Raw genomic sequence first — 27,683 nt, forward strand, 5'->3', positions numbered from 1 at the left:
AGCAAAAACCTCAGGCACTTTAGATGAAAACTATGGAAATGACAGTGTTGCTTAGCTGTGCGCTTATCGAGGCTGCAGTAGTGTTTATTCCTGCAGTACTGACCAGCTGCTGATCCCATGTGGGCGTCTTCTATATGAAGGGTAGAGCATTCCAGGCAAAAGTACTCACTTTGTTCGGGTAGGCATGGTGGCCTACACCAATAACAACAGAGCTGAAGAGACTGAGGTAGAAGGTTCAAGGCCAGCCTGAGCTCTACAAGAAGACTCTGACTTTAAAAATAGGCAAACAGACGGGCTGAGGCTAAATTTCAGGGGTAGGCTGTTTGCCTGGCACGTTAGCATTTGTAAAACCCAAAGATCCCACTGTTGTGGCCCTGGGCTTCTTCCTAATCCATTTCGGACCTTTCTTCTATTTTCTCCTCATTTCCTTCCTAGTTCCCTCCTAAGCAGTGCCACTTTTGACCTTTCTGTTATAGTTGAGCATGCATTACATTTGATTAACTCCTTTTTAAAACATGATTAAAATACAACTATTTCTAGTAACAACGTTATCAGATGTCAGCGACTGTAGAACTATATGCAGTAAATACCACCTGTTTGCATTGTGCTCGGCTCTGTACAGATGAAGGGCTGTTTCTTCTTATTAACATGTGATTACACATTCTTTGGGGATACACTGTAATATTTCAACACAAGTGTAATGACCAGACCAGGGTAATGGCATCAGCCTCCTCAAACATTTATTGTTTCCTTGTGTTGATAGCTTTCAAAATTCTTTCTACTAGCTATTTTAAATATACAGCTAATGAATATTAGCTATAATTGCCCTTCTGTGCTATAAAACTTTAAAGGTTGCTCTTAGTCAGGTAGCACCTGCCTATAATCCCAGCACTTGGGAAATGGAGATGGAAGGTCAGGAGTTCAAGGTCAGTCTTGGCAGCATTCATCAGCAGCCTGTGCTACCTGAGACCAAGGTGTGCCTGTGGGGGTTCTCTTCCTGTTCCTCCTATCCAGTTAACTCCAGTCAAAGCTAACTGTCTGCCTGATGCTATCTTCATTTAGCCCTAAGGAACCTGTCCTGTCAGTGACCCCTTTCTCCCTGCCACTCTCTCCCTTCCAAACTAACTTAAGCTGGCTGCTGATGCTTCTAAGGCAGTTTGCTGGGGTATGCAAGCTACTTAACAACTTTTACAACAAAATAACCACAAATGGTTCACAATGCCTGTATAAAAGGTCTGTACCAGCCTGAAGTATATGAGTAATAATTCTGTAACAGCTGCTTTTTGATATACACGTGCAACCTTTGATTAGAGAACATGGGGCCTGCACAGTTAACTCTTACTTCAGCATGTGTCATATGAACAGAGGCCCTGTGTCTTTAAAATGCCATATTCACCACTGCCCTCACAAGGGAAGAAAGGACTGTGCTAACATTGGTAGTTAGTGTTCTTGTGTTTAAGTAATAAACGTAACACCTCTACGACTTGTTCCCCATTGTAACTCAAGATGCTTCAATACAAGGTAAGTCATGTGCAAAGTAATTCTTGGGATTTCCTCCATATTCTCATTTCATTTTTACACATCTACATCACTCGTCTGAGTGATACATACTTAACATGAGACTCAGCAACCTGTGGTCAAATTTGTATCTCAGAGACTTTCTCCAAAGTAATTTTAGGATGCTATCATGATTTGATCATCCATACCTTTTTGTATGAGCCCGTGCCTGTGGTCTACTTCACATTTGCGTCAGAGTGAAGTGTGGCTCATCCAGTTTTACTCATTCTGGGGAAGACAGACAAGCATAGGGGTATTGGAGAGAATCTGCTGATCTTGGGCCCTGTTCCGGCACTTCCATGAAATGCTTTCAATTTATAGGTTCTGAACATCATTAGCAGTTCAGAGGCAAGTGTGTATTGTATTCTGACCCTTTTGATGAAAGATATAAAAGGAATTATGGCCTACTTTTCAAAATTACATGAAACCTGGTTCTCAGGCTTGCTTGCTGTAATCATAAACACATACCTATTTGGAATGAATTCTGGGTATCCTCTGTAGTCTCGTAGGGATATTTGTGCCAGTTCTATATTTGGACCAGAATTCTGATATCCATATTTTACTGACTGTACTAGAGACATTTTATTTCATATTTCAGCATCTTTGAAATTGAGCGTTATAATTAGTGGTGTGTCATTATTCAATCAAAATTGTTTTTCTGAGTGAAATGTTATACTTGTCATATCTTAGGCTTGAAGAAACCATTCATTTCTGTAATATATGTAAATATGTGTACATATCCCAGAGTCATTGCTTTGTTTCTGAGACCCAGTCAGTAGGTTAATGTCACAGTTATGGAAAGTGACATTCTTAGCTGCGGTTTACAGAACTGTGCTGGCAGATCTGCAGATGGAGATCATCACACTTGGTGATTTTTCTCCATGGTTTTGTTTCCTGCAGGAGGAAATGACCTTAATTAAATCTAACTGGCTGTAAGTCAGCTGACTTCCTGTATCCTCTCTTTTTGTTGTTGTTGTTTTCCTAGTGCGCTTTTAACCAGAATTTGCCCAAAATTGGTAATACTGTTTCTTCCCCTACCCCTCTTTCTCCTCCTTCCCTCCCTCTCCACATCTCTCTGTCTGTCTCTCTCTCTCTGACATGGTTTCACTGTACAGTTCTTGATGACCTGGAATCTCTGCCTCACTAGTGTGGGATTAAGAAGCATGGGCCACCACGTCAGGCAGGATTTCCTAATTCTGTTATTTAATTGAAGGTTCAGATTCATGGCATCTCTGTTCTGGTGATATTTTTCACCAGCATTAGAATACTTACCTTTCGTATGCATGAAAGTCTGTGGGAGCCAACACAATGTCACAGGCCTGGAATGCCAGCCTTTGGTTTCTCATTCACTGTAGTTTTTATAGGTACTAACATGCATTTGTTGTTAACACAGTAAGTATAAAATGTTTTGAAGAATTGGCCCTGTTTGATGATTCAGTTTCAACCAGGGTCACTTCAATATACGTAACCCATTTTGCCCAGGAAACTGGACTGACAAAATTTTTACAGACTCAAGACGTTGCCAACCCTGCTTCTTAGCTTGGAGTCTTCACACTCAGACTTGCATGTCAGTGTCAAAAGGCTCCCTGTGCCTGAGGAGCCGACTCATTGGAAAATTCCATGGTAGAAATTGTTTCCAGAAGGAAATTGCAGTCTATCGATTTGGTGTGTCATCCCTTTTAAAAGAAAAAATGAAGTTCTGAAAACACATGTCACTTGTCAGTTCCACTCGATGGGTTTTCTAAATGTGCATGCTGCATCCTCAGTTCAGCTAGCTTGTGTAAGCCTCCTTTGACTGATGTGCAACAGCCTCCTCATGTCTCCCCTTTCTCCACTTTGCCCCATTCTTTTTCCAGGTCCATACGTTCCGAGGGCCACACTGGTGTGAATACTGTGCCAACTTCATGTGGGGCCTCATTGCTCAGGGAGTGAAATGTGCAGGTAAGAGCCCCTGCTTCTCCCCGTTGTGCCAGCAGCCACTCTGAAGACTGGGCTTGTGTTGGCCATAACCTTCTCACACTTGGTGGGCAGAGCAATAGGGATATGTGTAATTCCCTGAAAAGGAAGAGGCCAGCTTGTTTCAGACAGAAGCAGAAGCACTTCGGTTATATTCTTGCCCTTGGTGTTATACTGACTGCATCTATAGTGGTTTTGGTTTTTTTTTAAGCAGTGAGCAGGACATAAGATTGTTACCTTGGAAACTGAATTTTAAAGCTGACTTGGTAAGCTGAATTGTCCTAACTACATTTTTTAAATCAAAGTCAAAGCTGTAAAAAGTCTACAGATTTATCCTCAAAGATGATTAGCAAGTTCTGAAGAAGTACTTGATCTTTTATATTTTCTCTATGATTCATGAAGATGCTCAATGTAACAGATCCTTCTGCGAAAAATGATGATGGTATTTTCGGTCTACATTTAGGCACTTTTACCCATAAAGAAAAACTCAATGTGGTAGGCTTGAGAGATGGATCAGTGGTTAAGAGCACTTGTTGCTCTTGCAGAGGACCTGGGTTCACTTCCCAGAACCCATATGGTGACTCACAACCATCTGTAGCTCCAGTTCCAGGGGATCTGATGCCACCTTCTGAACTCTGTGGGCACCAGGCACACATGTGGTGCACAGACATATATGTAAGCAGAATATTATGTAGTATTTTCTCTAAATATTAAATATGTTATACTTGATCATTAAAGTTCTACTATTTAATTTTTGAACTAAAATATCTTCTTACATGTCATTTAGCATAAAGCTTTACGCAGATGTATGCTAAGAGGGCCGGGGATGTGACTGTTGGTAGGGACTTGCTTAATGTGTTCAAGGACTGTTTCAGTCCCTACAGCCTCAAAATCCTAGGCCCGGTGCCATACACATGTAATCCTAGCACACTGGAGGTGACAGCAGGAAGATCAGAAGTTCAAAATTGTATGTAGCAAAGTTGTGAGTTCAAGGCCAGACTGAGATACATAAGACCCTGGCTTTTTTTTCCTGAAGTATATTAAGAGTAAATTATTTCAAAATGATAACTACCCTAATTTCTCTTTTCTGATTTAAGATTGAGTATTTTAGTTGTGCATTAAATGCAGACATGTTTATGTGTGTTGCTAGGTTGCATTTTCTTTGAGTACAAAGCACAATATGTATTGCATGTGAGCAGTCTCTGATCATCACTGAGGAATTCTCAGTTTCCAGACATGTGTCACAGGCCAGTCCTATTTAGGATGCTCCCTGACATGGGGAGACGGATAGCATGTCACAGTGGCACTTAAGTGTGCAGAATGATCTGTCCAGGAGTGCCTCAGTTCTGATTCAGGTGTCAGAGTCCACAAGGAAGCCTCCTTGGAAGACTGTGGTATTGTCTCTGAACTAAAGGGCAGCAGCAGGGCTGGAAAGTGTTGGTCACTGTGGTAGGAAGACCATCTAGACCAGTGGTTCTCAACCTTCCTAATGCTGTGACCCTTTAATATGGTTCCTCATGTTGTGGTGACCCCAAACTATAAAATTATTTTTGTTGCTGCTTCATAACTGCAATTTTGCTACTATTATGAATTGTAATGTGAATATCTGATGTGCAACCCATACGAAAGAGTAAGTTGACCCACAGGTTGAGAACCACTGATTTTCATGGTTGTTGAAAGGCAGATAACATACCCCTTCCACAGCAGGTCTCCTGCTCAAGGAGTGAGGGTCTCAGTCAGCCTCATTTGTCTTTTGTGAGACATCCTTGACCAGCTGACCCTGAGAGAGTTTCTTAGCACTTGACAGTCACTAACGTAAGGTTTTCTATGAATTAATAGTGTGTACCATTTACCTTTGGAAAGAGAGAAGACCATGTACATGAGAATCCTGTCAGAAAGCAGCAGAAAACAGCCCCACTATGTCTAAAGTATATGCGGTAATATGCTACAGTCCCAAGTCGTATTTGGAAGAAATGCCTTGGAACAGCTGTTTTAGTGATAACATAAGCAAGGAAAAATAAAATGATTTAACTCTGCCTTCCAGCACCACGTGTATAGCCTCTATCTCTTCCCATGAGTAAAGGGCAGAAGCTAAAAGAAAAGTCTGGAGAGCTTTCATCTGTGCTTTAAATGTTACCTGTGGAGCACATGTCAGCCTTTGTTTGAATACAGAGGAGGGAGGGGTGTGACTCAGCAGTGTTTGTCTCACATGATGCATTCCCCAGCACACATTCCTTGAAAACGGAGCATGGTGTGCAGGCTTGTACTTCCAACATTCAGGAGGGACAGGCTAGATCAGGATTTCGGAATCATTCTCAGCTACACAGGAAGTTCAAGGCAAGCCTAGACTACACGAGACTCTGCCTTAAAAACAAAGCCACAGAAACCCCAGAAATCCACCATGATGATCTTCAGAAAATAAAAATAATTCCTTTTAAATAAACAGAATCTACTTTGGTAGATGTAGCTTCCCAGCACTCTGGAGACAGAGACCTGAGTTTAAAACTAGTCTGGTCCTTCCTCCATCTTGACTATCCCTTTTCCTCAAATTCTCCTCCCTATTCCTCTTCTCTTCTCCTCTCCTCTTCCCCTTCCACCCTCCCTTCTCCCCCCACCCCCATGATCCCAATTTTGTCAGGCAGTCCTGTCTATTTCCCCTTTCTAGGTGGATCTGTATATGTTTCTCTTAGGGTTCACTTTGTTACTTATTTCTCTAGGGTCATGAACTATAGAGACTCATTATTATCCTTTGCTTTACAGCTAGTATCCACTTATGAGTGAGTACATACCAAGTTCATCTTTCTGGGTCTGGTTTTTTTTCACTCAGCATGTTTTTTTCTTGTTCTGTCCATTTGCATGCCAATTTCAAGATGTCATTGTTTTTTACCACTGAGCTGTACTCTACACATTGTGTAAATGTACCACACTTTCTTTATCCATTCTTCGGTTGAGGGACATCTAGGTTGTTTCCAGGTTCTGTCTATTACAAATAATGCTTCTATGATCATAGTTGAACAAATGTTCTTGTAGAATGATTGAGCAACCTTTGGGTATTATGCCCAAGAATGGTATTGCTGGGTCCAGAGGTAGGTTGATTCCCAGTTTTCTGAGAAACTGCTACACTGATTTCCAGAGTGACTATACAAATTTTCATTCCCAACAGCCATGGAGGAGTGTTTCCCCTTACTCCCCATCCTCTCCAGCTTAAGCTATCATTGGTGTTTTTTTGTTTTGTTTTGTTTTGTTTTGTTTTGTTTTTATCTTAGCCTGTTCTGACTGGTGTAAGATGCTATCTCAGAGTCATTTTGATTTGCATTTCCCTTATGGCTAGGGAACATTTCCTTAAGATGAGAGCAAGGGAAGAGATATTTTGATTGAGAGAGCCCTTATGGGGCTAGCAAGAAGTTTAGCACTAGAGGAATTCCCAGGAGTTCCACAAGGAGGGCCCCAGCTAGATCCTGAGCATCAGAGGAGAGGGTGCCCGAACTGACCTTGCCCTGTTGTCAGACTGATGAGTATCTTAAATATCACCATAGAACCTTCATCCAGCAACTGATGGAAACAGAGGCAGAGACCCGCAGTGGAGCACTGGGCTGAGTTCCCAAAGTTCAGTTGAAGAGTGGGAGGAGTGAGAATATGAGCAAAGAGGTCAAGACCATGATGGTGATACCCACTGAAACAGTTTACTTAAGCTAATTGAAGCTCACCAACTCCAACCAGAGAGGAAGGAACCAGTATTGGACCAAACTAGACCCTCTGAATGTGGGTGACAGTTGTATAGCTGGTTCAGACTGCAGGGCCACTGACAGTGGCACCAAGATTTATCCTTACTGCTTGTACTGGCTTTTTGGGAACCTATTCTCTTTGGATGCATATATCTTGTTCAGCCTAGATATAGTAGGGAGGGCCTAAAGCAATGTCCTTACTCTCTCTGAGGAGTGGATGGGAGTGGGCTGAGGGGTAAAGTGGAGGGAATGGGAGGAGGGGACGGAATAGAAACTGGGATTGGTATGTAAAATGAAAAAAAGATAGTTTGTTTTCTTTAAAAAAAAAAAAAAAAAAAAAACTAGCCTGGTCTACATAGTGAGTTCCAGGTCAGCCAGAGCTACACAGTGACAGTCTTCTAAAAGGGAAAAAAAGAGTTTAGACTCACATTAGTTCTGTTTTGATAACCAATTAACATTTGTATTGACAGTGAGGACTTTAGATCTAAAATGACTCTAGGACTCATCTGGCCAAAGCCAGAATATGAAGAGTGAAGGTTGTAGAGAGCACACAGTCACAGTGGTAGACAGGACAATAGTCCTTTTCCCAAAGGGAACTGTGTGGATATGATGTACAGCACGTTAGAGACAGTCAGAAGGGTTATAAGTTCAAAACCGGCCTGGATTCTGTAGCAAGGCCTGCCAGCAAATAAATCACACACATTCAAAGGATGCTCATTCAAATGATTAATTTTCCCACACTTTTTAAAATCATGAAATGTAAATTTCTAGGTTCTGTTATTATTATGTAATCACCGAATTTTATCAGACATTCCTCTTCCAGGAAATGTTATTCCCAAAAATAATTTATTCTATCAGAATCCCTAAATTGTATTTATTTTAGCCTTGCCAGAATATTCCAAGCGAAAAGGAAAGATAATACTTGTTTTAAAACAGACATTTTAGCTGAGTTTAAATTGTAAGATTCCTTAATATTTTCATCACTATTATTGTCATTTCTACCCTCAAACAAGAAATAGCAGTTTCTCTCCTAATAATAGAAGTTATTTTAAATATGCAGATATTGAACTTTTAGTTTGAAGAACTTTATTTTTATTAGCACCTCAATTGGCTACACATAGCACTAGTGGTTTCCCTTAATAGTCGGTGAGAACTTGAGGAATCCCTTTAAAAATTTTCATGTAGCCTCTTTTGTTTGAAAGTAATATTTTTATAAATATTCCAAGGCATAAACCATTTCTCTTAATTTGCTTATGAAAATGATATGTGATGACTATTAGATACTCACTGTGAGATACTCACTTTTAGTAAGGGGAAGGGACTGAAGAGATGGCTCAGCAGCTAAGAACACACAGAGAACCTGAGTTCAGCTCCTAGCACTTAGGTCAGGGCTCACAACTACCTCTGGCCTCTGCGAGCACCTGCAGAGACATGTACATACCCATACACAGACACACATATACACAATTAAAAATAACGAGAATCTTTCATAGTGGAAAATACCAGAGAGGTACATTTAACAATAAAGTTTATTGGCTGCAGATGTAGTTCAATGGTAGGCAGTTGCCCAGCCTACATGGAGCTCTGGTTCAATCATCAGTACTACAGAAAGAAGAAAAAGATGTTTCTTCATATCCTTCCTCATGTATAACCTCAAAATGGAAACCCAGGCTTAAACCCTGATGCATCCACATATCAAAACATGTATATGGTGCCAACAGGGTCACATTTATCCTTTGAAAGTTTGCAGTCATCTTTTGGGTTTTTGAGACTGGGTTTCTCTGTGTAACAGCCCTGGCTGTCCTGGAACTCACTCTGTAGACCAGGCTGGCCTTGAACTCACAGAGATTCGCCTCTCAAGTGCTAGGATTAAAAGCGTGTGCCACCACCATCCAGCTGCAGTCATCCATTTCAAATAGACAGCTACTAGATATAATTGTGATTCACTCAAAACCACATCAAATAATAACGAAGCTCAGATTTAGAACTTAAAGACAATGAAATGTTTGCTAAACAAGTATTCTTTATCCCACTTGAACAATATAAAAGTATGGGATTAACTTCAAAGACTAAATTTCTAATAGGATTGGAGATGAAGTTCTTTGGAAGGCCGTGGTAAGGAAACAGCATTAAAATACAGCATCAGGGCTGGAGAGATGGCTCATTGACTAAGAACATTGGCTGCTCATCTAGAGGCCCAATTCCCGTGCTCCACATGGTGACTTACAACTATCTGTAACTCCAGTCCCAGAGACTCTGACCTGCCCCTGCAGGCAGAACAGCATGCACAAAAAGTACAGCATCTTTCTATATTCCCCAAACACGCTCTGAAAACACTGAGAATATTTCAGTGCACGAGCAGCACACCACATTTCAGTCTGCCATTAAGGCTTAGCACGCAGGAGGCAGAGGCAGGCGGATCTCTGAGTTCAAGACCAGTCTGGTCTACAGAGTGAGTTCCAGGACAGCCAGGGCTACACAGACAACACAGACTGTCTTGAAAGAACAAAACAAAAGCAAACAAACCAAAAAAAAGACTTGATTTTGTTTTCGTATTTAAGTCATCTGCAGTTCTGTTCCTCCAGAAAATGTTACACACAAATGAGAGATAGGTCTGCAGATGTCATTTGTTATATCTCTTGGTTTTGTAGGTTAATTCTATGTTATTAAACTGTATTTTATCCTCCAGTTTCTCAAGATAAGAAATATACAACATTGCTGGGCGATGGTGGCACACACCTTTAATTCCCAGCACTCGGGAGGCAGAAGCAGGTGGATCTCTAAATTTGAGACCAGCCTGGTCTAGAGAGCAAGTTCTAGGACAGCCAGGGCTACACAGAGAAACCCTGTCTTGGAAATAAAATAAGAAGAAGAGAAGAAATATACTGTGACTCAGTGTGTGGGTGCACCCCTCGCCGTCCTGAGTTCCTTGCTCGTGCTCACTCTCCTTCTGCTCCTCCTTTGGATCGTGAGACTTCAGTCCAGTGCTCCAATGTTGGTCTCTGTCTCTGTCTTCTTTCATCGCCTGATGAAGGTTAATATTCAGGGGGATGCTTATATGTTTTTCTTTGGGTTCACCTTCTTATTTAGCTTCTCTAGAGTCACGAATTATAGTCTCAATGTCCTTTATTTATGGCTAGAAACCAAATATGAGTGAGTACATCCCATGTTCCTCTTTTTGGGTCTGGCTTACCTCACTCAGGATAGTGTTTTCAATTTCCGTCCATTTGTATGCAAAATTCAAGAAGTCATTGTTTTTTACTGCTGAGTAGTACTCTAATATGTATATATTCCATACTTTCTTCATCCATTCTTCCATTGAAGGACATCTAGGTTGTTTCCAGGTTCTGGCTATTACAAACAATGCTGCTATGAACATAGTTGAGCATATACTTTTGTTGTATGTTTGGGCATCTCTTGGGTATATCCAATGGGGATGATCTATCGGGAACTCACCAAGGCCAGCTGGCCGGGGACTGAAAAAGCATGGGACAAAACCGGTCTCTCTGAACATAATGGACAATGAGGACTACTGAGATCTGAAGAACAATGGCAATGGGTTCTTGATCCTATTGCACGTAATGGCTTTGTGGGAGCCCAGGTAGTTTGGATGCTCACCTTAATAGACCTGGATGGAGGTGGGTGGTCCTTGGACCTCCCACAGGGCAGAGAAACCTGCTTGCTCTTTGGGCTGAGGAGGAAGGAAGACTTGATTGGGGGAGGGGGAGGGAATGGGAGGTGGTGGCGGGGAAGAGGCAGAAATCTTTAATAATTAAATTAATTAATTAATAAAAAAAATCAGCAAGAAAAAAAAAATAAAATAAATAAAAAAAAAAAAAAGAAATATACTGTGACCAAGACAGGAAAAGAACAACAAAGAATCCCCATTGCACTTTAATCTGCATTTTCTTCACACACGTGTTACTTAGACTACTGACCTCAGGTTGTCTGGCTTTGTATGCACCCACTTCCCTATGTACATGCATGCTGCACTTCTAGAAAGCACAGAGACCCCTGCTTTGAAGTGAATGACCAACGTCATTCATTTACATTCTAATGGTAGGTTAAAGGGTAACAGAACTATGTTAATGTACACTTTGGAAGATAGTTATGCATTGTTTTATGAATATTCATATTTAAATAATTAAGAAACAAGAATATAATATCTAGGTTTTATCACTGCTTTGTAAAAGTCCTACAAGATCAAGCACAGATAATTGCAAGACTGGTACAGGTGAAATACCACAATACTTTTACACTCAAGAATATATCCTGGTGCTGTGATACACAGTACTGAACAAAAGACTGAACATAGGTAATTCATCGTCAGCGCTGACACAAGTACTGGCGTGTGCAGTGTGTTGTGGACAGGAAGGAGGGGTGAGGGGAGGAGCAGAGCACAGGCCAGCCGCTGTGCAGTCCAGTCACAGCGCAGCTCTTCTAGCCGAGTAGCGGGAACACACCGGGGCCTCGTTTTCTCCATCTGCCCCTAGGACCTAGGTTGCGCATGAAGTGCAAGACACAGCCAAACTACTACTAAATGATGAAAATTGGCCAAATTTCAGACTTTTAATACACTTTAAAAGAGTTTTCCAGCTGGCTATATGTATGCATTTTACTTTATTTCTTCAATAATTTTAACACCTACAACCACATAAAAAATTATGACAAGATATTTGTATTAACCATGAGAAAACTTGGAGATCTGGACTAAAGAAAGGTTCTAGAATTGGTTCAGCAGTTTAGTGACTTCTCGCTCTTCCAGGAGTTCAGGTTCCAGCACCACAGCACCCACACAGGGCAGCTCTTAATAGCCTGTAACTCCGTAGACCAGATACAGGGGACCCAGTGCTGCCTTCTGGCCTCCACCTGCACACATGTGGTCCACAGAGAGAGGGAGAGAGGGAGGGTGTTTTATAGACCAGGTAAACATTTTAATTTTATCTTCAAAGGTAATCCAGACCTGGCATTGTAAGTTTAAAGTAGAACTTGCTGAAATGGAAGATTTAAGTGGGCACTGACTCACAACATTTACAGGAGCCAAGATACAGTCCAGAATTACTTACCCTACCATGAACCAGGAAAGCTTAAACTCAAGTTTTGAAATGTTGGGATTATAAGACAAGAAGCAGGAGCTGTCGTAAACTGCTCCAATGAAACATTCTGAAAAACATAAAGATGGCCAGGTGTTGGTGGCGCACGCCTTTAATCCCAGCACTCAAGAGGCAGAAGCAGGCAGATCTCTGTGAGTTTGAGGCCGACCTGGTCTACAAGAGCTAGTTCCAGGACAGGCTCCAAAGCAACACAGAGAAACCCTGTCTTGAAAAATTAAAACAAACAAAAAAGTATAAAATGGCATTTACTTTAGTTGAATTATTTATTCAGTTTATCACTTGAGTCTAATTTAGCAGAACACTTTTGTTTGTCATCCATTATAAAACTTCATTATACTCTTGTTATTGAAAAGAGATCTCAAATATTAACCAGGAAGTTCTTGGGTTCTGCTGCCCAAGATGTAAGAGCCCTGTAAAGCCAGAGGAGTAACTTCAATAGAGACGATCAATATGGAGACTTGAGGGCTCCAGAGTCACCATCGGGTGGAGTTCCAGCCCCACTATGTAGCTTGGACAAATTCCTTAACTTACCTTGTTTCAGATATAAATAGGAAATGAGAAGAAACAGTAGCTATTTGATAGACTTTTGTGGTTTTAAAGGTAACAGTAAAGACACGGCACTTTTAATGGTACTTGGTAATAATACTAAGTCTTCCATAAATGTTAGCTACTGTTCATAGTAAAAAGAATGGTGATGGCTATTTTAGACTACCCAAGAAATTATATGTACTCTTACCTATAAAAAAAGGTTTGTGGCTGGGTGGTGGTGGTGCAGGCCTTTAATCCCAGAGGCAGAGGCAGGAGGATCTCAGTGAGTTCAAGGTCAACCTGGTCTAAAGAGTGAGTTCAAGGACAGCCAAGGCTATACAGAGAAACCCTGCTTTGAAAAACAAAACAAAAATGGGGGGGTGTGAATAGATAAAAATGGGAACTGATTTATTTTAAGCAAACCTTGTATACACTTATTTGGGTGTCTAATTCTACTTTATATCAAGTGATTTGAAATTTGATTACAACTTACAGTAGGTGTAAATTTTCTTGAGATACCTGACTGATTCATCTTGTGCTACTATATCAAAGAACTTCCCACTAGATAGTTTACAGAGAATAAGTGTTAGATACCAGAGTTCTGAGGTAGAAAGGTCATGATACCAGCATTCATTAGGAACTCCTGGCTGTATTCTCCATGACAGAAGAGAGAGAACTCTCCCACAGGCCTCTTCACAGCAACACTGACTTATATGTGAAAAGGGCCCAGCACCTCCCAAAACGCCACACCTTTCAACAAGTCATAGAATTATGACGAAAGCAAACATACTCAGATCTTAGCCTTGCTGATGTGACATTCTATTGTGTATAATTATGGAACACTTACTGATTTGGGTGTGGGGAATGTCTTGATTTTATTTTTGCTTCTTCTGAGGCCATTCAGGAAGCTAAAAAATGAAGTTATTTAATTCTTATTAACAAGAATTCTTATTAGCAAGAATTCTGACCTCTTTGGGTATGATGGCACATGCCTTTAGTCCCGGAATTCAGGAGGCAGAGACAGGCAGACATCTGGAGGCCAGCCTGGTCTATATAGAGAGTTCCAGGTCAGCCAGGGCTTTATTGTGAGACTCTATCTCAAAAAGAAAGAAAATCCTGACCTCTGGGTTCTAATCAAACTTTTCTGAGGAGAGGGGGCTGCTGTACATCTCCTGGGAGGAGGTGCAGTTCACACCAAGTGTCTTCTGCTCAGAGAAGCATTCCAGAAAGCCCAGACTGAAAATAATCATAACTTTTTTCTTTATTCCTTTTACAGATTGTGGGTTGAATGTTCACAAGCAGTGCTCCAAGATGGTCCCCAACGACTGTAAGCCAGACCTGAAGCACGTGAAGAAGGTGTACAGCTGCGACCTGACCACGCTCGTCAAAGCGCATACCACCAAGCGGCCCATGGTGGTGGACATGTGCATCAGGGAGATTGAATCCAGAGGTGAGGCATTTCCGGTGCAGCGGCTGTAGCCTTTCGCTCCGCCCCTCTGGTGCCAGTCATGGAACTGCTGCTGTCTCCATTGATGGGGGAGTAGGGCATAAGAAGACACGTGTCTGCAGTGTGCACATAAGCAGACAGCTTGGCTTCACGGAGCATTTTACCAGCTATGGAAAGTAATATTTAGGGTACATTAATGGGTGATGCCTGCAGTCTGCAGAGATCTCTGTGCAGAGATGGATTCACCTTTCGGGTTTTAAATTCTACTCAGGCCAGGAAACAAAGGCAGAAATGCCCTATTAAAACACCAGAAAAGACCAGAAACCTGAGCTGCACCCTAATTATTCTTACCCACTTGGGAGAACTGGCACAAGCCTGCTGGTGCAGGCTCTCGGCCTTTTGTTATATAAAAGACTTCACGATAGAATTGGGTGATGGATGATTTCCCTTAAGATTTAATGTTACCTGATCTAATTAGGCGATGTGATGGCCAAATTATAAATACCCAGGTGACATTAGGTCAGAAGTAAAAACTGAGTGAAACAGATTCGTTTTAGGAGAAAAGTGGGAAAAGTCTTCTAATCATGTGTGTTTTATTATTTTTTTCTAATACATAACTTGTCGAGCTTGAAGTATGGAGAGAAGTTAAATGTGAAGGAAAGGCGCAAATCAGCAGAACGGGTTCCATGATTTACTGCTTTGTTTTCAGGTCTTAGTTCTGAAGGACTGTACCGAGTATCAGGATTCAGTGACCTAATTGAAGATGTCAAGATGGCTTTTGACAGAGGTATGTTCTCAGCATAGACGTTAACTTCGGATGGTCATACTCTTAGGCTACTCCTAAATTAATTTTCTAAGTGACTGGTGATTATCATATTCTGCAAACAATTTTGATAAGCGCACCTTTGATCCCGAGACAGTTAGAAGCAGGTATTCAAAGCCGTGATTAGTACACGTGAATTTGAGCCTAGCCTGTCTCAAACTAAGCCTACAAAAACAAAATTCAACTTAGAGTTTCTTGTCTTTGCATCAGCCACCTTAGAGGATCAGATTTCATGGTGAGAAAGAAACATGAAGCAGTATCATCAGCACTTGAATATCTAAGACTGGTCAAAATTTATCACAAACATGAGATCAATTAAATTCACCAAGAGCACAGACAAGGTGGGAGAGGATGTAGCATCTCAGCCACCCGAGCCTATGCAGCCCCTGTGAGCTGCAGTTCCCAGGAAGCTGAGGGGAGCTGACACTTTGGCCTAAATCCTGCCCACTGTGGGAAGCCCTGTGGATTGTTTGTTTTGCATTATATCATGCAGAGAGGTGGGAGAAGATCTTGCTTGTAGCCATGAATGGCCTCAAATGTGAGGTCCTCCTGCCTCTGCTTCCCCAGTGTGGGATTACAGGTGTGTGTCACCATGCCCAGATTAATTGGACTTTGAAAATTTAAGTTTTGATTTGTGCTGGGTGTGGTGGTGCACATCTTTATTCCTAGCGTTGGGGAGGCAGAGGCAGGTGGACTTCTGAGTTCAAGGCCAATCTGGTCTACAGAGTGGGATCCAGGACAGAGAAACTGTTAGTAGGGGGTGGGGGTTGGGAGGTATTAATTTTGTTTTGTTCCGTGACTATCCACTTTATGTTTACTTTGTGTACTAGAATAAATAATGTAGCACCAAAGAAAAGCTGTTTTCTTAAATACAGAGTTGTGGGTTTGTGTTGGGTTTTGTTTGTTTGTTTGTTTGTTTTCTGAGGTAGGGTTTTTCTATGTAGCCCTGGCTGTCCTAAACCCACTCTGTAGACCAGGCTGATCTTGAACTCAGAGATCTACCTGCCTCTGCTTCCCAGATTAAAGGTCTGTGCCACCACTGCCTGGCTAAGTCAATGATTTTTTTAAATGCCTCTTTGCTTGACTGTGTGTGTGCATGCTCATTCGCGTATGTGTTAGGGCAAGGAGAGGGGCACTGTGGATTGAACCCAGGGTCTCATGCTAGGCAAGTGCTCTCCCAATCAGACCCACACCAGCCTGAAAATGAATACATTTCTAGTTCTGTCACATCTCCTCTTGGCAAGCTCCTCATAAGCCACAAAAGCAGAAGACAAAAATAATGAAATATTACCAATTTGCAAACAAGAATGTAGGTCAACTTAAGTGTTTTATGCAAGCAAATGACATGTTGCATACATATACACATGAAGGAACATCCTGAATTTATGCCAGAAGGAATGATAAGAGGCATTTCCTTTATCTGAAAGGCAGTAACTTTGCATGTCCATTCCTAGCCAGTCATGATTTTCAAAAATGCATAAATACTGGCAAAGAAACAAAATCACATCAACCCCAGAAATCAGTTTAGTGATGGATTTTTCTTTCATTAAACATTGAGACACCTTTTTTTGTAACACGGCTAACAGCTTTTAAAATCCCCTATGGGGGCCGGGCGATGGTGGTGCACACCTTTAATCCCAGCACTCGGGAAGCAGAGGCAGGTGGATCTCTGTGAGTTCGAGACCAGCCTGGTCTACAGAGCTAGTTCACAGGACAGGCTCCAAAGCCACAGAGAAACCCTGTCTCAAAAAACCAAAAATAAATAAATAAATAAATAAATAAATAAATAAATAAATAAATAAATAAATAAAATCCCCTATGGTTTCTATGGTTTCTTTGGCTCCACATGGTCAGGTCTTTGGGGCCTACTCGGAACTTCCTCCAGGACTCATCCTGCACTTGTTTGTAGGAAATCTATAAAGAGTTTTAACACAGGTGTGGAAGAACCAGATTTAAACCACTTCTGCACATAAATGCTGCCCAGATCTCTGAATGCTCAAAGCAGGTATCAAATAAATACCCAAGTATGGAAAATGAAGTAATCAACAGTGATCAGCTCCAGGAAGCTTAGCTTTCAAATAATGGAAGTGAAGGAGGAGGACGATAGGGCCCATGGAATGCAGGTATGGCACGGTAAAGGCAAGTTTGGGGAAGTCTTGCCTCGCCTAGGAGCCGGTCAGCAGCTGGAGCACTGCCTACAGCAGTGTCAGCAGGTTCCATTACAACTTCGCTCCGTGCTGTCCTCAGCTGGGACTACAAATAGTGGATGGGGTGGGGGAGCACTGAGAGGCCATGATGGAGCCTCAGCCCAAGATACTGGGCTGTGGACAGTGAGCCAAGGACTGAAAAGGAAAGAAAGACTCAGAGAGCAAAGATGTCTCAGACTGTGCCAGTGAGTTGTCATTTTGCTAATAAAGGCAGGACCTGGGTTTCCCATTCTAGCTGCTATATTAATTTTAACAAAAAGCAATTTAAAATGAGACAAATGGAAGACAGTTGTGTGTGTGTGTTCTTATTAAAATCCAGGCTTAGAACACATTGGTGGTGGCATGTGACTTTAATCTTAGCACTCAGGAGGCAGAGGCAGGATATCTAAAGTTCAAGGGCAGCCTGATCTACATAGAAAATTCTAGGACAGCCAGGGCTACCCAGAGACCCTGTCTTGAAAAACAAAACAAAATTCAGGTTTAGAGTTGGGTCTAGCAGCTCACATATTTAATCCCAGCACTCAGAAGGCAGAGGCAGGTATACCTTTGGGAGATCCAGGCCATCCTGTCATCTAGCAGGTTCTAGGATAGGTAGGGCTATGTAGAGAGACCCTGTCTCAAAAAACCAAAAGTAAATAAATTTGTTGTAATAAGAGCGGCGGGCTGCGTCCCGCCACCCGGCTAGCTTTATACCCGAAATAATTACACGGAAACTGTATTCTTTTAATCACTGCCTGGCCTATTAGTTCCAGCCTCTTATTGGCTAGCTCTTACATATTGATCTAACCCATTTCTAATATTCTGTGTAGTACCACGAGCTGGCTTACCAGGAAAGATCTTAACCTGTGTCTGTCTGGAGTGGGAGAATCATGGCAACTCACTGACTCAGCTTCTTTCTCCCAGCATTCTGTTCTGTTTACTCCACCCACCTAAGGGTTGGTCTATCAAGTGGGCCTAGGCAGTTTCTTTATTAATTAACCAATGAAAGCAACAAATAAATGCAAGACCCACCTCCATCATTTCCCCTTTTTCTGTTTAAACAAAAAAGAAAGACTTTAACTTTAACATAGTAAAATTACATATAACAAAACAGTTTTCAAGCAAGAATTACAGTTACAATATTTATATCTACTTTATCTTTTATCATAACTAAGGAAAACTATAACTATCTATTTATTCTTCAACTCCATCAAAGACTCCAGAACGATATAATATTACCTAAGTAAACAAGAAATAAGAAAACTCTAGAAATGACAGAGACATCTTGCTGCCTGGACAGTCACTCAAAGTTCCTCTGTACCGTTGGGGCATCCATCTTCGGCCTACAGACCCATAGAATCCAGTAGACATTTCCATGAAGCAGGAAAATTCCAAAGACAGTTGAGTCATTTTCTGCTGTATCTTGCAGAATGTCTCGCAGACTCTTTCATGAGTCAGGAACCCCGAAAGATCATCTCACCTTTAGGCAAGTTCAGCAGTCCTCTTTCTGCGGGTTCTTTGTTTCCAGTTCATGCATCAGTCCAGGCAAAAGCAGTTTCGTGCCCAAATGGCTAACCAACTCCATAAGGAGCCTCTTCGATGCCCATCTTCCTCTTGAAGTAGATTGGTGCTGCCAGGAGCAGACGTGTCTCATTGTCATGAAAAGTCCTAAGTTATTAAAACATTTAAATGCCATATTCTGCAGTCTTTGAAAGATATGAAGAATGCCTATCTAACTGAAATATATCTCTATATATCTAGAAAATCTAACTAACATGACTACAAATTTGACTATTATTGATGATTATCCATTAGCAACCTATATTTCCTAATTATACATTACATTTTAAATGAACTATACAATCACAATACAGTAATCAAGATCAGAAATACATATACATATAACAAAATTGACCTTAAAATCCATACCAATGCAAATTATTCATATCTATATCATATCCCCCTTTAAATGTAAAAGAACATTTATAAACCATATTTGGGAACATGGGCGCAGTTTTTCTCTCCAAACTGCTTCCTGCTGAATGGGGGCGCTGTATTCAGATCTTTCATGGTGTAACCTGTGTGTCAGGGTCATCTCAGTCGGCAGTTGAATGAAGTAATTTTCTGAAGGTGTTCACAGCAACCTTTCAGGAGGGCGTGGTCTATCATACCATATTGGGATAGACGCAATCCACAGAGTCTCATCCTCTGTGAAAACAAAAGAAGACCCTCTCCAAAGCATCATATCCTTAGACCCATATTCTGAAATCATAATACCTTTGTATCCATTCTGGTTTAGCTTGGCAGCCCATATAATGAAATGTCTCTCTGCACTTAGCTCCTTTACAGTCAAAAATTTTAAAGAAAACACAATAATACAAAGAATCCAGACTCTCTGTGAATTTTCCATTGTTACGTGGCTTATTTTTCTTTATTTCTTTTAATCTACAACTATCTGTACTCTGTCTCTTTAAAGACTTTACCCTTTTTTTTAAACCATTAACTTTATTCTCTATATATTTTTCTTCTCTCTCTCAAGCCTACGTACAGTCATCCAACACTGTGGTCTTTTATGTCTGAATCTGTTTTATTGTGACTCTGTAATTTTTTTTACTATCCAGGAGCATTTCTTAAAATGTTAAGCAGTTTTTAAAAACTTAAGTTGCACCATTAGAAAATTCTTGACATAATATGTGCCCTCCCTACCCCCTTTGGATTACTGGGTTGTGGTTTCTTCCCTTAAATACCCCTTCTCCCAGCTACTCAGGGTCGAACTCTCTACCCCTGCATGGGAAATGAGTTTTGGTCCCAGTGAGTACACTGGCTTCTGTCCTGTCAATAAACCTCATGTGATTGCAAAAAAAAAAAAAAAAAAAAAAAAAAAAACTTAAGTTGCACCATATATAGATAATACGGTACTGTCTGTGTCCTGCCCAGTCTAAACCTTAACTGCGCTGTTATTATGGTAATTACGGTAGTTCCTGCCTAAGACCACACAGTTCAGCTTGGCGGAGCTGAGCCAGTCCTGCCTCAGAGTCATTTGGTGCCCCTGAGCCACACACAGTTCCAGGCACACAGCAGTCCACATTGCCATCAAGCAAGCCATAGCACTTTATTACAAATGATCCATTCAAAAGCTCTGTCTCCCACAGGAACCAGACAGAGATCGCAATGGCGGCACAGCCCAGAAAGCCGGCATTTTAAAACAGCCAGTTTTTTTCTGCTGTTGAGTCAGGACAATTTCTTTGCGGCACGCAACCCAGAAACGGCAAAAAGCTGTCTTAAATTCTCTCTCTCTCCTTTTCAAGCCCTCTCATGTTTTACGTGGAGTTCATTAGCATGTTGGGCGCCACTCTGTTGTAATAAGAGCGGCGGGCTGCGTCCCGCCACCCGGCTAGCTTTATACCCGAAATAATTACACAGAAACTGTATTCTTTTAATCACTGCCTGGCCCATTAGTTCCAGCCTCTTATTGGCTAGCTCTTACATATTGATCTAACCCATTTCTAATATTCTGTGTAGTACCACGAGCTGGCTTACCAGGAAAGATCTTAACCTGTGTCTGTCTGGAATGGGAGAATCATGGCAACTCACTGACTCAGCTTCTTTCTCCCAGCATTCTGTTCTGTTTACTCCACCCACCTAAGGGTTGATCTATCAAGTGGACCTAGGCAGTTTCTTTATTAATTAACCAATGAAAGCAACAGATAAATGCAAGACCCACCTCCATCATAAATTCAGGTTTGTTTGTTTGTTTGTTTTAAGGAAATGACTTGGTGGCTAAAGGCACTTGCCACCAGCTTTCCTAGGTTTTGGCAGTGTACACAAGCTAGAGTGACCAAGTAAAAGGAACCTTAGCGGAGAAATTGTCTCCATCTGATTGCCTGTATCACAATCTATAGTGCCTTTTTCTGAATAACTACTCTAGGTGGGTCCCACCCAGGGTGGGGAATGCCTGGGCTGCTGATCCTGAGCTGTATAAGAAAACAAGCCAACAAGCATCATTTTTCCATGGTCCTGCCTCCAGGTTCCTGCCCTGAGTTCCTTTCTGTCCTCCTTCCTCTAATGATAGACTGTAATCTGAAGGCCAATAAACCGTTTCCTCCCTGAGCTGCTTTTGGTCATTGTGTTTCATCATAGCAGTAGGAACCCTAATGAGACAGTTTCTGAAAACCCGAGTTAAGGAGAAAACCAGCTCCGACAGGCTGTCCTCTGACTTCCACATGCATTACATGACACATGCATGACATACACATGAAATAAATGGAGCCTTTTGAGTTCATGTTTTAATACAGCAGATATATTTGGTAGTTTTTTTTTGTTGTTGTTGATTTTCTTTCTTTTTTTTTCTTGCTGATTTTTTTTATTAATTAATTAATTTAATTATTAAAGATTTCTGCCTCTTCCCCGCCACCACCTCCCATTCCCCCCCCCTCCCCCAATCAAGTCTTCCTTCCTCCTCAGCCCAAAGAGCAAGCAGGTTTCTCTGCCCTGTGGGAGGTCCAAGGACCACCCACCTCCATCCAGGTCTATTAAGGTGAGCATCCAAACTACCTGGGCTCCCACAAAGCCATTACGTGCAATAGGATCAAGAACCCATTGCCATTGTTCTTCAGTTCTCAGTAGTCCTCATTGTCCATTATGTTCAGCGAGACCGGTTTTGTCCCATGCTGTTTCAGTCCCCGGACAGCTGGCCTTGGTGAGTTCCCGATAGATCATCCCCATTGCCTCAGTGTGTGGGTGCACCCCTCGCCGTCCTGAGTTCCTTGCTCGTGCTCACTCTCCTTCGGGAGCAGAAGGATATTTGGTAGTTTTTAAAGAGGAAAAAGTACTAGCATAGCATAGCATATGGTATTAAACTGAGCTAGGTGAAAAGTGTCCATATTACATGACCCATACTGTGCAGACTGATAGCAGGGCAGCATATCACCCTTTGCAAGGGCCAGGGGTGGTGCTAACAGGTGTGGGGACTGCAGGGGACACAAGAAAGTTCTAAAATCAGAATATGGTAGTAATCATACACCTTGTTAAGTACATGGAAAACATTGAATTGTATAATTTAAATGATTAATTATGTTATATGAAAATTCTATCAATAAAACTTGTTTCTAAGTTGGGTAGTGGTGGTGCATGCCTTTAATTCCAGTTCTCTGGAGACAGAGACAGGTAGATCTGTGGGAGTTTGAGGCCAGAGCAAGTTCCAGGACAGCCAGAGGTACACAGAAAAATCATGTCTTGAGAGAAAAAAAAATCTTGCTTTTCAAACTAAAAAAATGTTGCATACAGATTTTAAATCGGGTTTTAAAAGAACTACCTTAATAATGATGTCTATTGTACTCAAGAGTATTAATCTTTTAGGCTCCTAGCTTTTGAAATTTTATTTCTGTTGATATAGTCATTCAAAAAATTACTTTAAGGTACTGACATGTGCCGGGCACTGAGTTCTTTAATTTAGTAGTTATCCTGTGTTCTCGGTCCTTGCATCTGTGTAGGACTTACAGTAAGCATAGTTAACCTGTGTTCTAGGTCCCTGTATCTGTGTAGGACTCATAGCACACACCAGTTAGAAACTTAATTTTGATAAGTTCCATAAAGGAAAATATTAGTAAGTGGAAAACTTACCATAGTCTAGTAGAGCAGATGACACCAGTGTCAGGAAAAGCTTCCCAAGGAAGAAATACGCACACTGGTGCTGCCTGAAGATGAACATAGGGCAACGGCACAGGGAGAGCAGCAAAACCCTGATAGCAGGCGCTGCAGCCTAGAGAACAGTGGGCACTGCCAGTGGGCACTGCAGCCTAAAGAACAGTGGGCACTGACAGTGGGCACTGCAGCCTAAAGAACAGTGGGCACTGACAGTGGGCACTGCAGCCTAGAGAACAGTGATGGCGCTAACAGTGGGCACTGCAGCCTAGAGAACAGTGGCAATGCCGACAGTGGGCACTGCAGCCTAGAGAACAGTGGCAATGCCGACAGTGGGCGCTGCAGCCTAGAGAACAGTGGCAATGCCGACAGTGGGCGCTGCAGCCTAGAGAACAGTGGGCACTGACAGTGGGCACTGCAGCCTAGAGAACAGTGGGCACTGACAGTGGGCACTGCAGCCTAAAGAACAGTGGGCACTGCCAGTGGGCACTGCAGTCTAGAGAACAGTGGGCACTGACAGTGGGCACTGCAGCCTAGAGAACAGTGACAGCGCTGACGGTGGGCACTGCAGCCTAGAGAACAGTGATGGTGCTGACAGTGGGCACTGCAGTCTAGAGAACAGTGAAAGGAGGGTGCCCTGTCCTGGTTACCTCCACTGAGTTATCTTAATGATGACACCCAGTCCAAATTCTACCAGCATCTTCACACAGTGGGCCTCACGGAATGGTGACTTCATCCTGTTTTCCAAGCTAAAAATTGGTGACGTAGCTGGCCTCCATACCCTGGAAACAGGCATATTGGTTATATACCCTGGAAACAGGGATATTTGAAATCTGGATTCTTCCTAGAAAAAAATGATTAATAGGTTTTGAAACAGGAGCTCTGTGGCAGAAAATAGGAAGAAAAGAAAAGCAAAAACACTCACTGTTTTTCCCTTGGGCAGGACTTGGATGGTAGTAGTACTTGCCTTTGGTCCCTGCCTTCCTGTGGGTGCTCGGTCCTCTTCTGTGCATGCCTTACTCTGCAGGAGGGAAGTTCTCGGAAGCAGACTCAAAATCAACTGAAGACTCAGAGGCTGCAGTCCTCTGTATCTTCAAAGAGACTGGGTTATTTTTTCTGGACTTTTATGGAGTAGTTTTAGAACTTCAGAAAAATGTAACTGAAAGTACAGCAAATTCCTCTGCAGTGCCTTGTTGCACCCCCATGTTGCAGTGCCTCCCACTGGCACCGACTCCCAAATTCCCTGTTACTAACTTGATTGTGCTTTTTGAGATGGTTTCACTGTATTAGCCGAGGCTGGTCTAGAACTCTTGACCTTCCTGCCCCCGCCTCCTGCACACTGGGATCCAGGCATGCCCTACCCTGCCTGGTTTAGCATCTTGAATTAGTGTTGTGTGTCTGTTATCACTGATAGCCCAGCATTGACACATTATTAACTAAAAGTCAGTGTCTACACTGGGTTTCTTTGTCTACATCACAGTACCATGCAGAATAGCGTCACTAACGCAAATCCTCATACTCTACCTGTGTGTCCCTTCTTCCCCCAAATACTCAGTAATCACAAACCTTTCCACCCTGACTAGTTATAATTGCATGTTACAAAGCCATTTTAGGCTGACTTCTGTCACCAAGCTTTGGTGGTTCATTTGTGTGTGTGTGTGTCACCAAGCATTGGTGGTTCATTTGTGTGTGTCATGTGTGTGTCTTTTGTGTGTGTTGTAATTTACTAACATTCTTTTCACTGTTAAATCTGTTCCCTGTGCACACACATAGGTATGCAGACACATACAAATATAGATATCAAGGAAATGATACTAATTAAATCTTGAATAGATAAAAGTTGAGATTTTTTTATTTTTAATTTATATTCATTGATGTTTTGCCTGTGAGGGTGTCAGATCCCCTGGAACTGGAGTTACAGACAGTTGTGAGCTGCCATGTGGGTACTAGAAATTTAACCCAGGTCCTCTGGAAGAGCAGCCAGTGCTATTAACTACCAAGCCATCTTGCCTACAAATTCAGATGTTATTAAACACAGGGCAGCACTGGAGGACTCTCTGAAGACAGCCTTGCTTCAGAATCTGAGTGCCTAACGCCTGTCAGTGGTCTCCCATTCTATAGTGCCTCTCTTCTTGCTTCAACACTCAGAACCTTGGCGCATTTTCTGGGGCATTTTATTTAAAATGTAGAGCATTTTAGGTTTTTTGTTTTTCACTGCCTCATTTACTCATAGGACTTGATTAGGCAAGATCCAGATGTTATTTCTGTGAAGCCAGGTGTGGATAAAACAAGGGACCTTTATCATCAGCATTGCATGTATTAGGGGTGGTACCTGTGTGGAGGTCACAGAACAACTGAAAGGAGTGGACTCTTGCCTTCCACCATTTGGTTCCTGGGGAACAAACTTGGGTCGGCAGGCCTGGCCGGTGTTCTTTTTGTGCACTGTACTTCTTTAAAACAGAAAAGAAGGCAACACTGCATTATTCCCCTGGGAATTCTCAGGCAACTGTGAAATGTAGTTATTTCCACTTCAGTCTCTCTCTGTCCCTTTCCCTCTCTCTCTCTCTCTCTCTCTCTCTCTCTCTCTCTCTCTCTCTCTCTCTCTCTCTCTCTCTTCTGACACACACATGCACAGCTGAGTAAGGAAAAGGAAAAATAAGTAGCTTAAGAGAAAAATTACCTGCTGTTTTACCAAAGTGGGTCACTAGTATAGATAGTGTTTCATGCTGAATTCAACCTTAGAAACTAGAGTGTTGGTTGCTAGTAATGAAAATGCATTTTTTGTTTTATTTTAAAATAAAAATCACTTAACTAACAAAAACATCATAGCCAGGGGTTAAGTTAGCCACTCAAGCATACACTTTTCTAGTCCTAAACTGTATACATGCCAGCAAACTTCTATACAGTTAGAATAAAATACTTAATTGATTATGAAGTGTTGCGTATCTTTAAAAACTAATCATGCACAAATCATATTAAAATGATTCTGCTATGAATTTAGTGTTTACTTTTTTTCTTTTAAAAGATGGTGAAAAGGCGGATATTTCTGTGAACATGTATGAAGATATCAACATTATCACTGGTGCACTTAAACTGTACTTCAGGGATCTGCCAATTCCTCTCATCACGTATGATGCCTACCCCAAGTTCATAGAGTCTGCCAGTAAGTACAAACGTGTGAGTCCCCCACCCAGTACACTGCGTCTCCCCAGTAACTGCTTTTCCTGCCCTTCATCCCCTGCAGCTCTCTCCACGGTCCAGTCCATGTGTCTGCAAGACTTATATTTTTCTAGCCCAGATTATCCATGCCTTCTACCCTTAGTTTTGTACTGTGCTGCTTTTCCAAAATAATCTGTACCGTACTGCTTGGACGTTGACCAGCGTCCAGTAAGGTAAACCCAAGGTCGGAACAAGACTACAGTCCTGTTTGATTCAGCAAACATACTGTCAGTTTCGGTACTTACCCTGAGTGTGCAGGCCCTCAGAGCTCACAGACTACCTGTGGCTTATCAGTGTGCTCTCAGAAACATGGCTCTGCACCATCGAGGAGTTTGTTTGGTTTTGCTTTGTTTTCAGAATTAAGAAACTGAACTCAGGCCTCAGCCAGAGTTTTGTTTTTTCCTTTTTTAATTCTAGTTGAGAAGAAAATGGCTCATTTGCAAAATTGTGTTTCAAAATTCATACCTGTAATTCACATCTTACCCTTTAAAGAAGGGAAATCTTAACAGATTTTAGGTGTTGACATCACTTTTTTTTTTAAGAAAAGATAGTCTATTCCTGTCATTTTGCTTCTGTCTGAAAACCCATGTCTCCTCCCTTTAAATAATAGCTCACTTCCTTAGTAATATAGTGATTCCTCGGCTTTGCTTCTTCACGTGGACTTTCACAGAGCTGTGGTATCCTTTGTTGTCAGTCCAGCTTGAGAAAGTCTGACCAGAAGTTAAAAGATGTGGGTTGCACTAACTGCTCCCATCTTAGGGTGGACTCGGTGCTGGCCGTGGTTGTCCAGGGAGTTTGCAGGCAGCCCTCAGCTATGGCCCCAGACTGGAAGCATGTCCCATGTGGAGGGCTACTCACCCAGCCTGGCTCTGAACCTCACACCCAAACTGGAAACACCCAAGCCTCTTGTCAGATCCTGAGGCTTTGGGCTCCATGTTCTCTCACCTTCTTTCCCACCCACCTTGACTGCCCAGGAACACCTTTCCCTTTGTTTTTCTTCCAAACCTATTGCCATTGCTGTGGGGTTTGTTTCGGAAACCTTCCTTTCTGAAATCAGCAAACCCCCTTTTCCCCCAAATGGAGAGAAAAAATGACTCCTTTATAATCTAAACTGGTAAGTGATTTGTGTGACACCAAAGCCCGTGCTTCCTGTACATGTATGGTTCCTGTGTGGTGCTGATGGCTGTGAACATAGTGAGTGTCCTTTCCCACTGGAGTCAGCTTCTTGCTTTAGTGTCTAATTAAGGCATCCCTCAAAAAACACAGAAGGAAGAGCAAAGGCGTTGGCAATTACAGAGCTATAACTGAGCTGCATGCCATTAGCCAAGGTCACGTTGCTAGAAGTGGTCCTGCACCCCAGCCTGTTTGTCCTTTCATTGAGGTCCTTGCTCTGTCCACTCTGCACCCTGCCTAGCTTCTGCAGGAACCAGGAGAAGACCTATGATGGTGGAGAGACCCCCTTCAAGTGATGGACAGGATTAGGTG

At 42.1% G+C, this 27,683-nt stretch overlaps 1 protein-coding gene across 3 annotated transcripts in view; it reads left to right on the forward strand.

Moving 5' to 3' along the window:
• Chn1 (chimerin 1) overlaps positions 1 to 27,683 on the forward strand; it is a 146,789-nt gene that overhangs the window by 112,816 nt on the left and 6,290 nt on the right. For all 3 annotated transcript variants that reach the window (XM_057754877.1, XM_057754878.1, XM_057754879.1), the window contains 4 exons: positions 3,414 to 3,498; positions 14,157 to 14,330; positions 15,037 to 15,114; positions 26,005 to 26,142. In XM_057754877.1, the coding sequence (XP_057610860.1) occupies positions 3,414 to 3,498; positions 14,157 to 14,330; positions 15,037 to 15,114; positions 26,005 to 26,142 (475 nt within the window). The remainder of the gene's footprint in view (positions 1 to 3,413; positions 3,499 to 14,156; positions 14,331 to 15,036; positions 15,115 to 26,004; positions 26,143 to 27,683) is intronic.

The sequence above is a fragment of the Chionomys nivalis genome, chromosome 22 (genome assembly GCF_950005125.1).
Source record: "Chionomys nivalis chromosome 22, mChiNiv1.1, whole genome shotgun sequence".
Lineage (NCBI taxonomy): Eukaryota > Metazoa > Chordata > Mammalia > Rodentia > Cricetidae > Chionomys > Chionomys nivalis.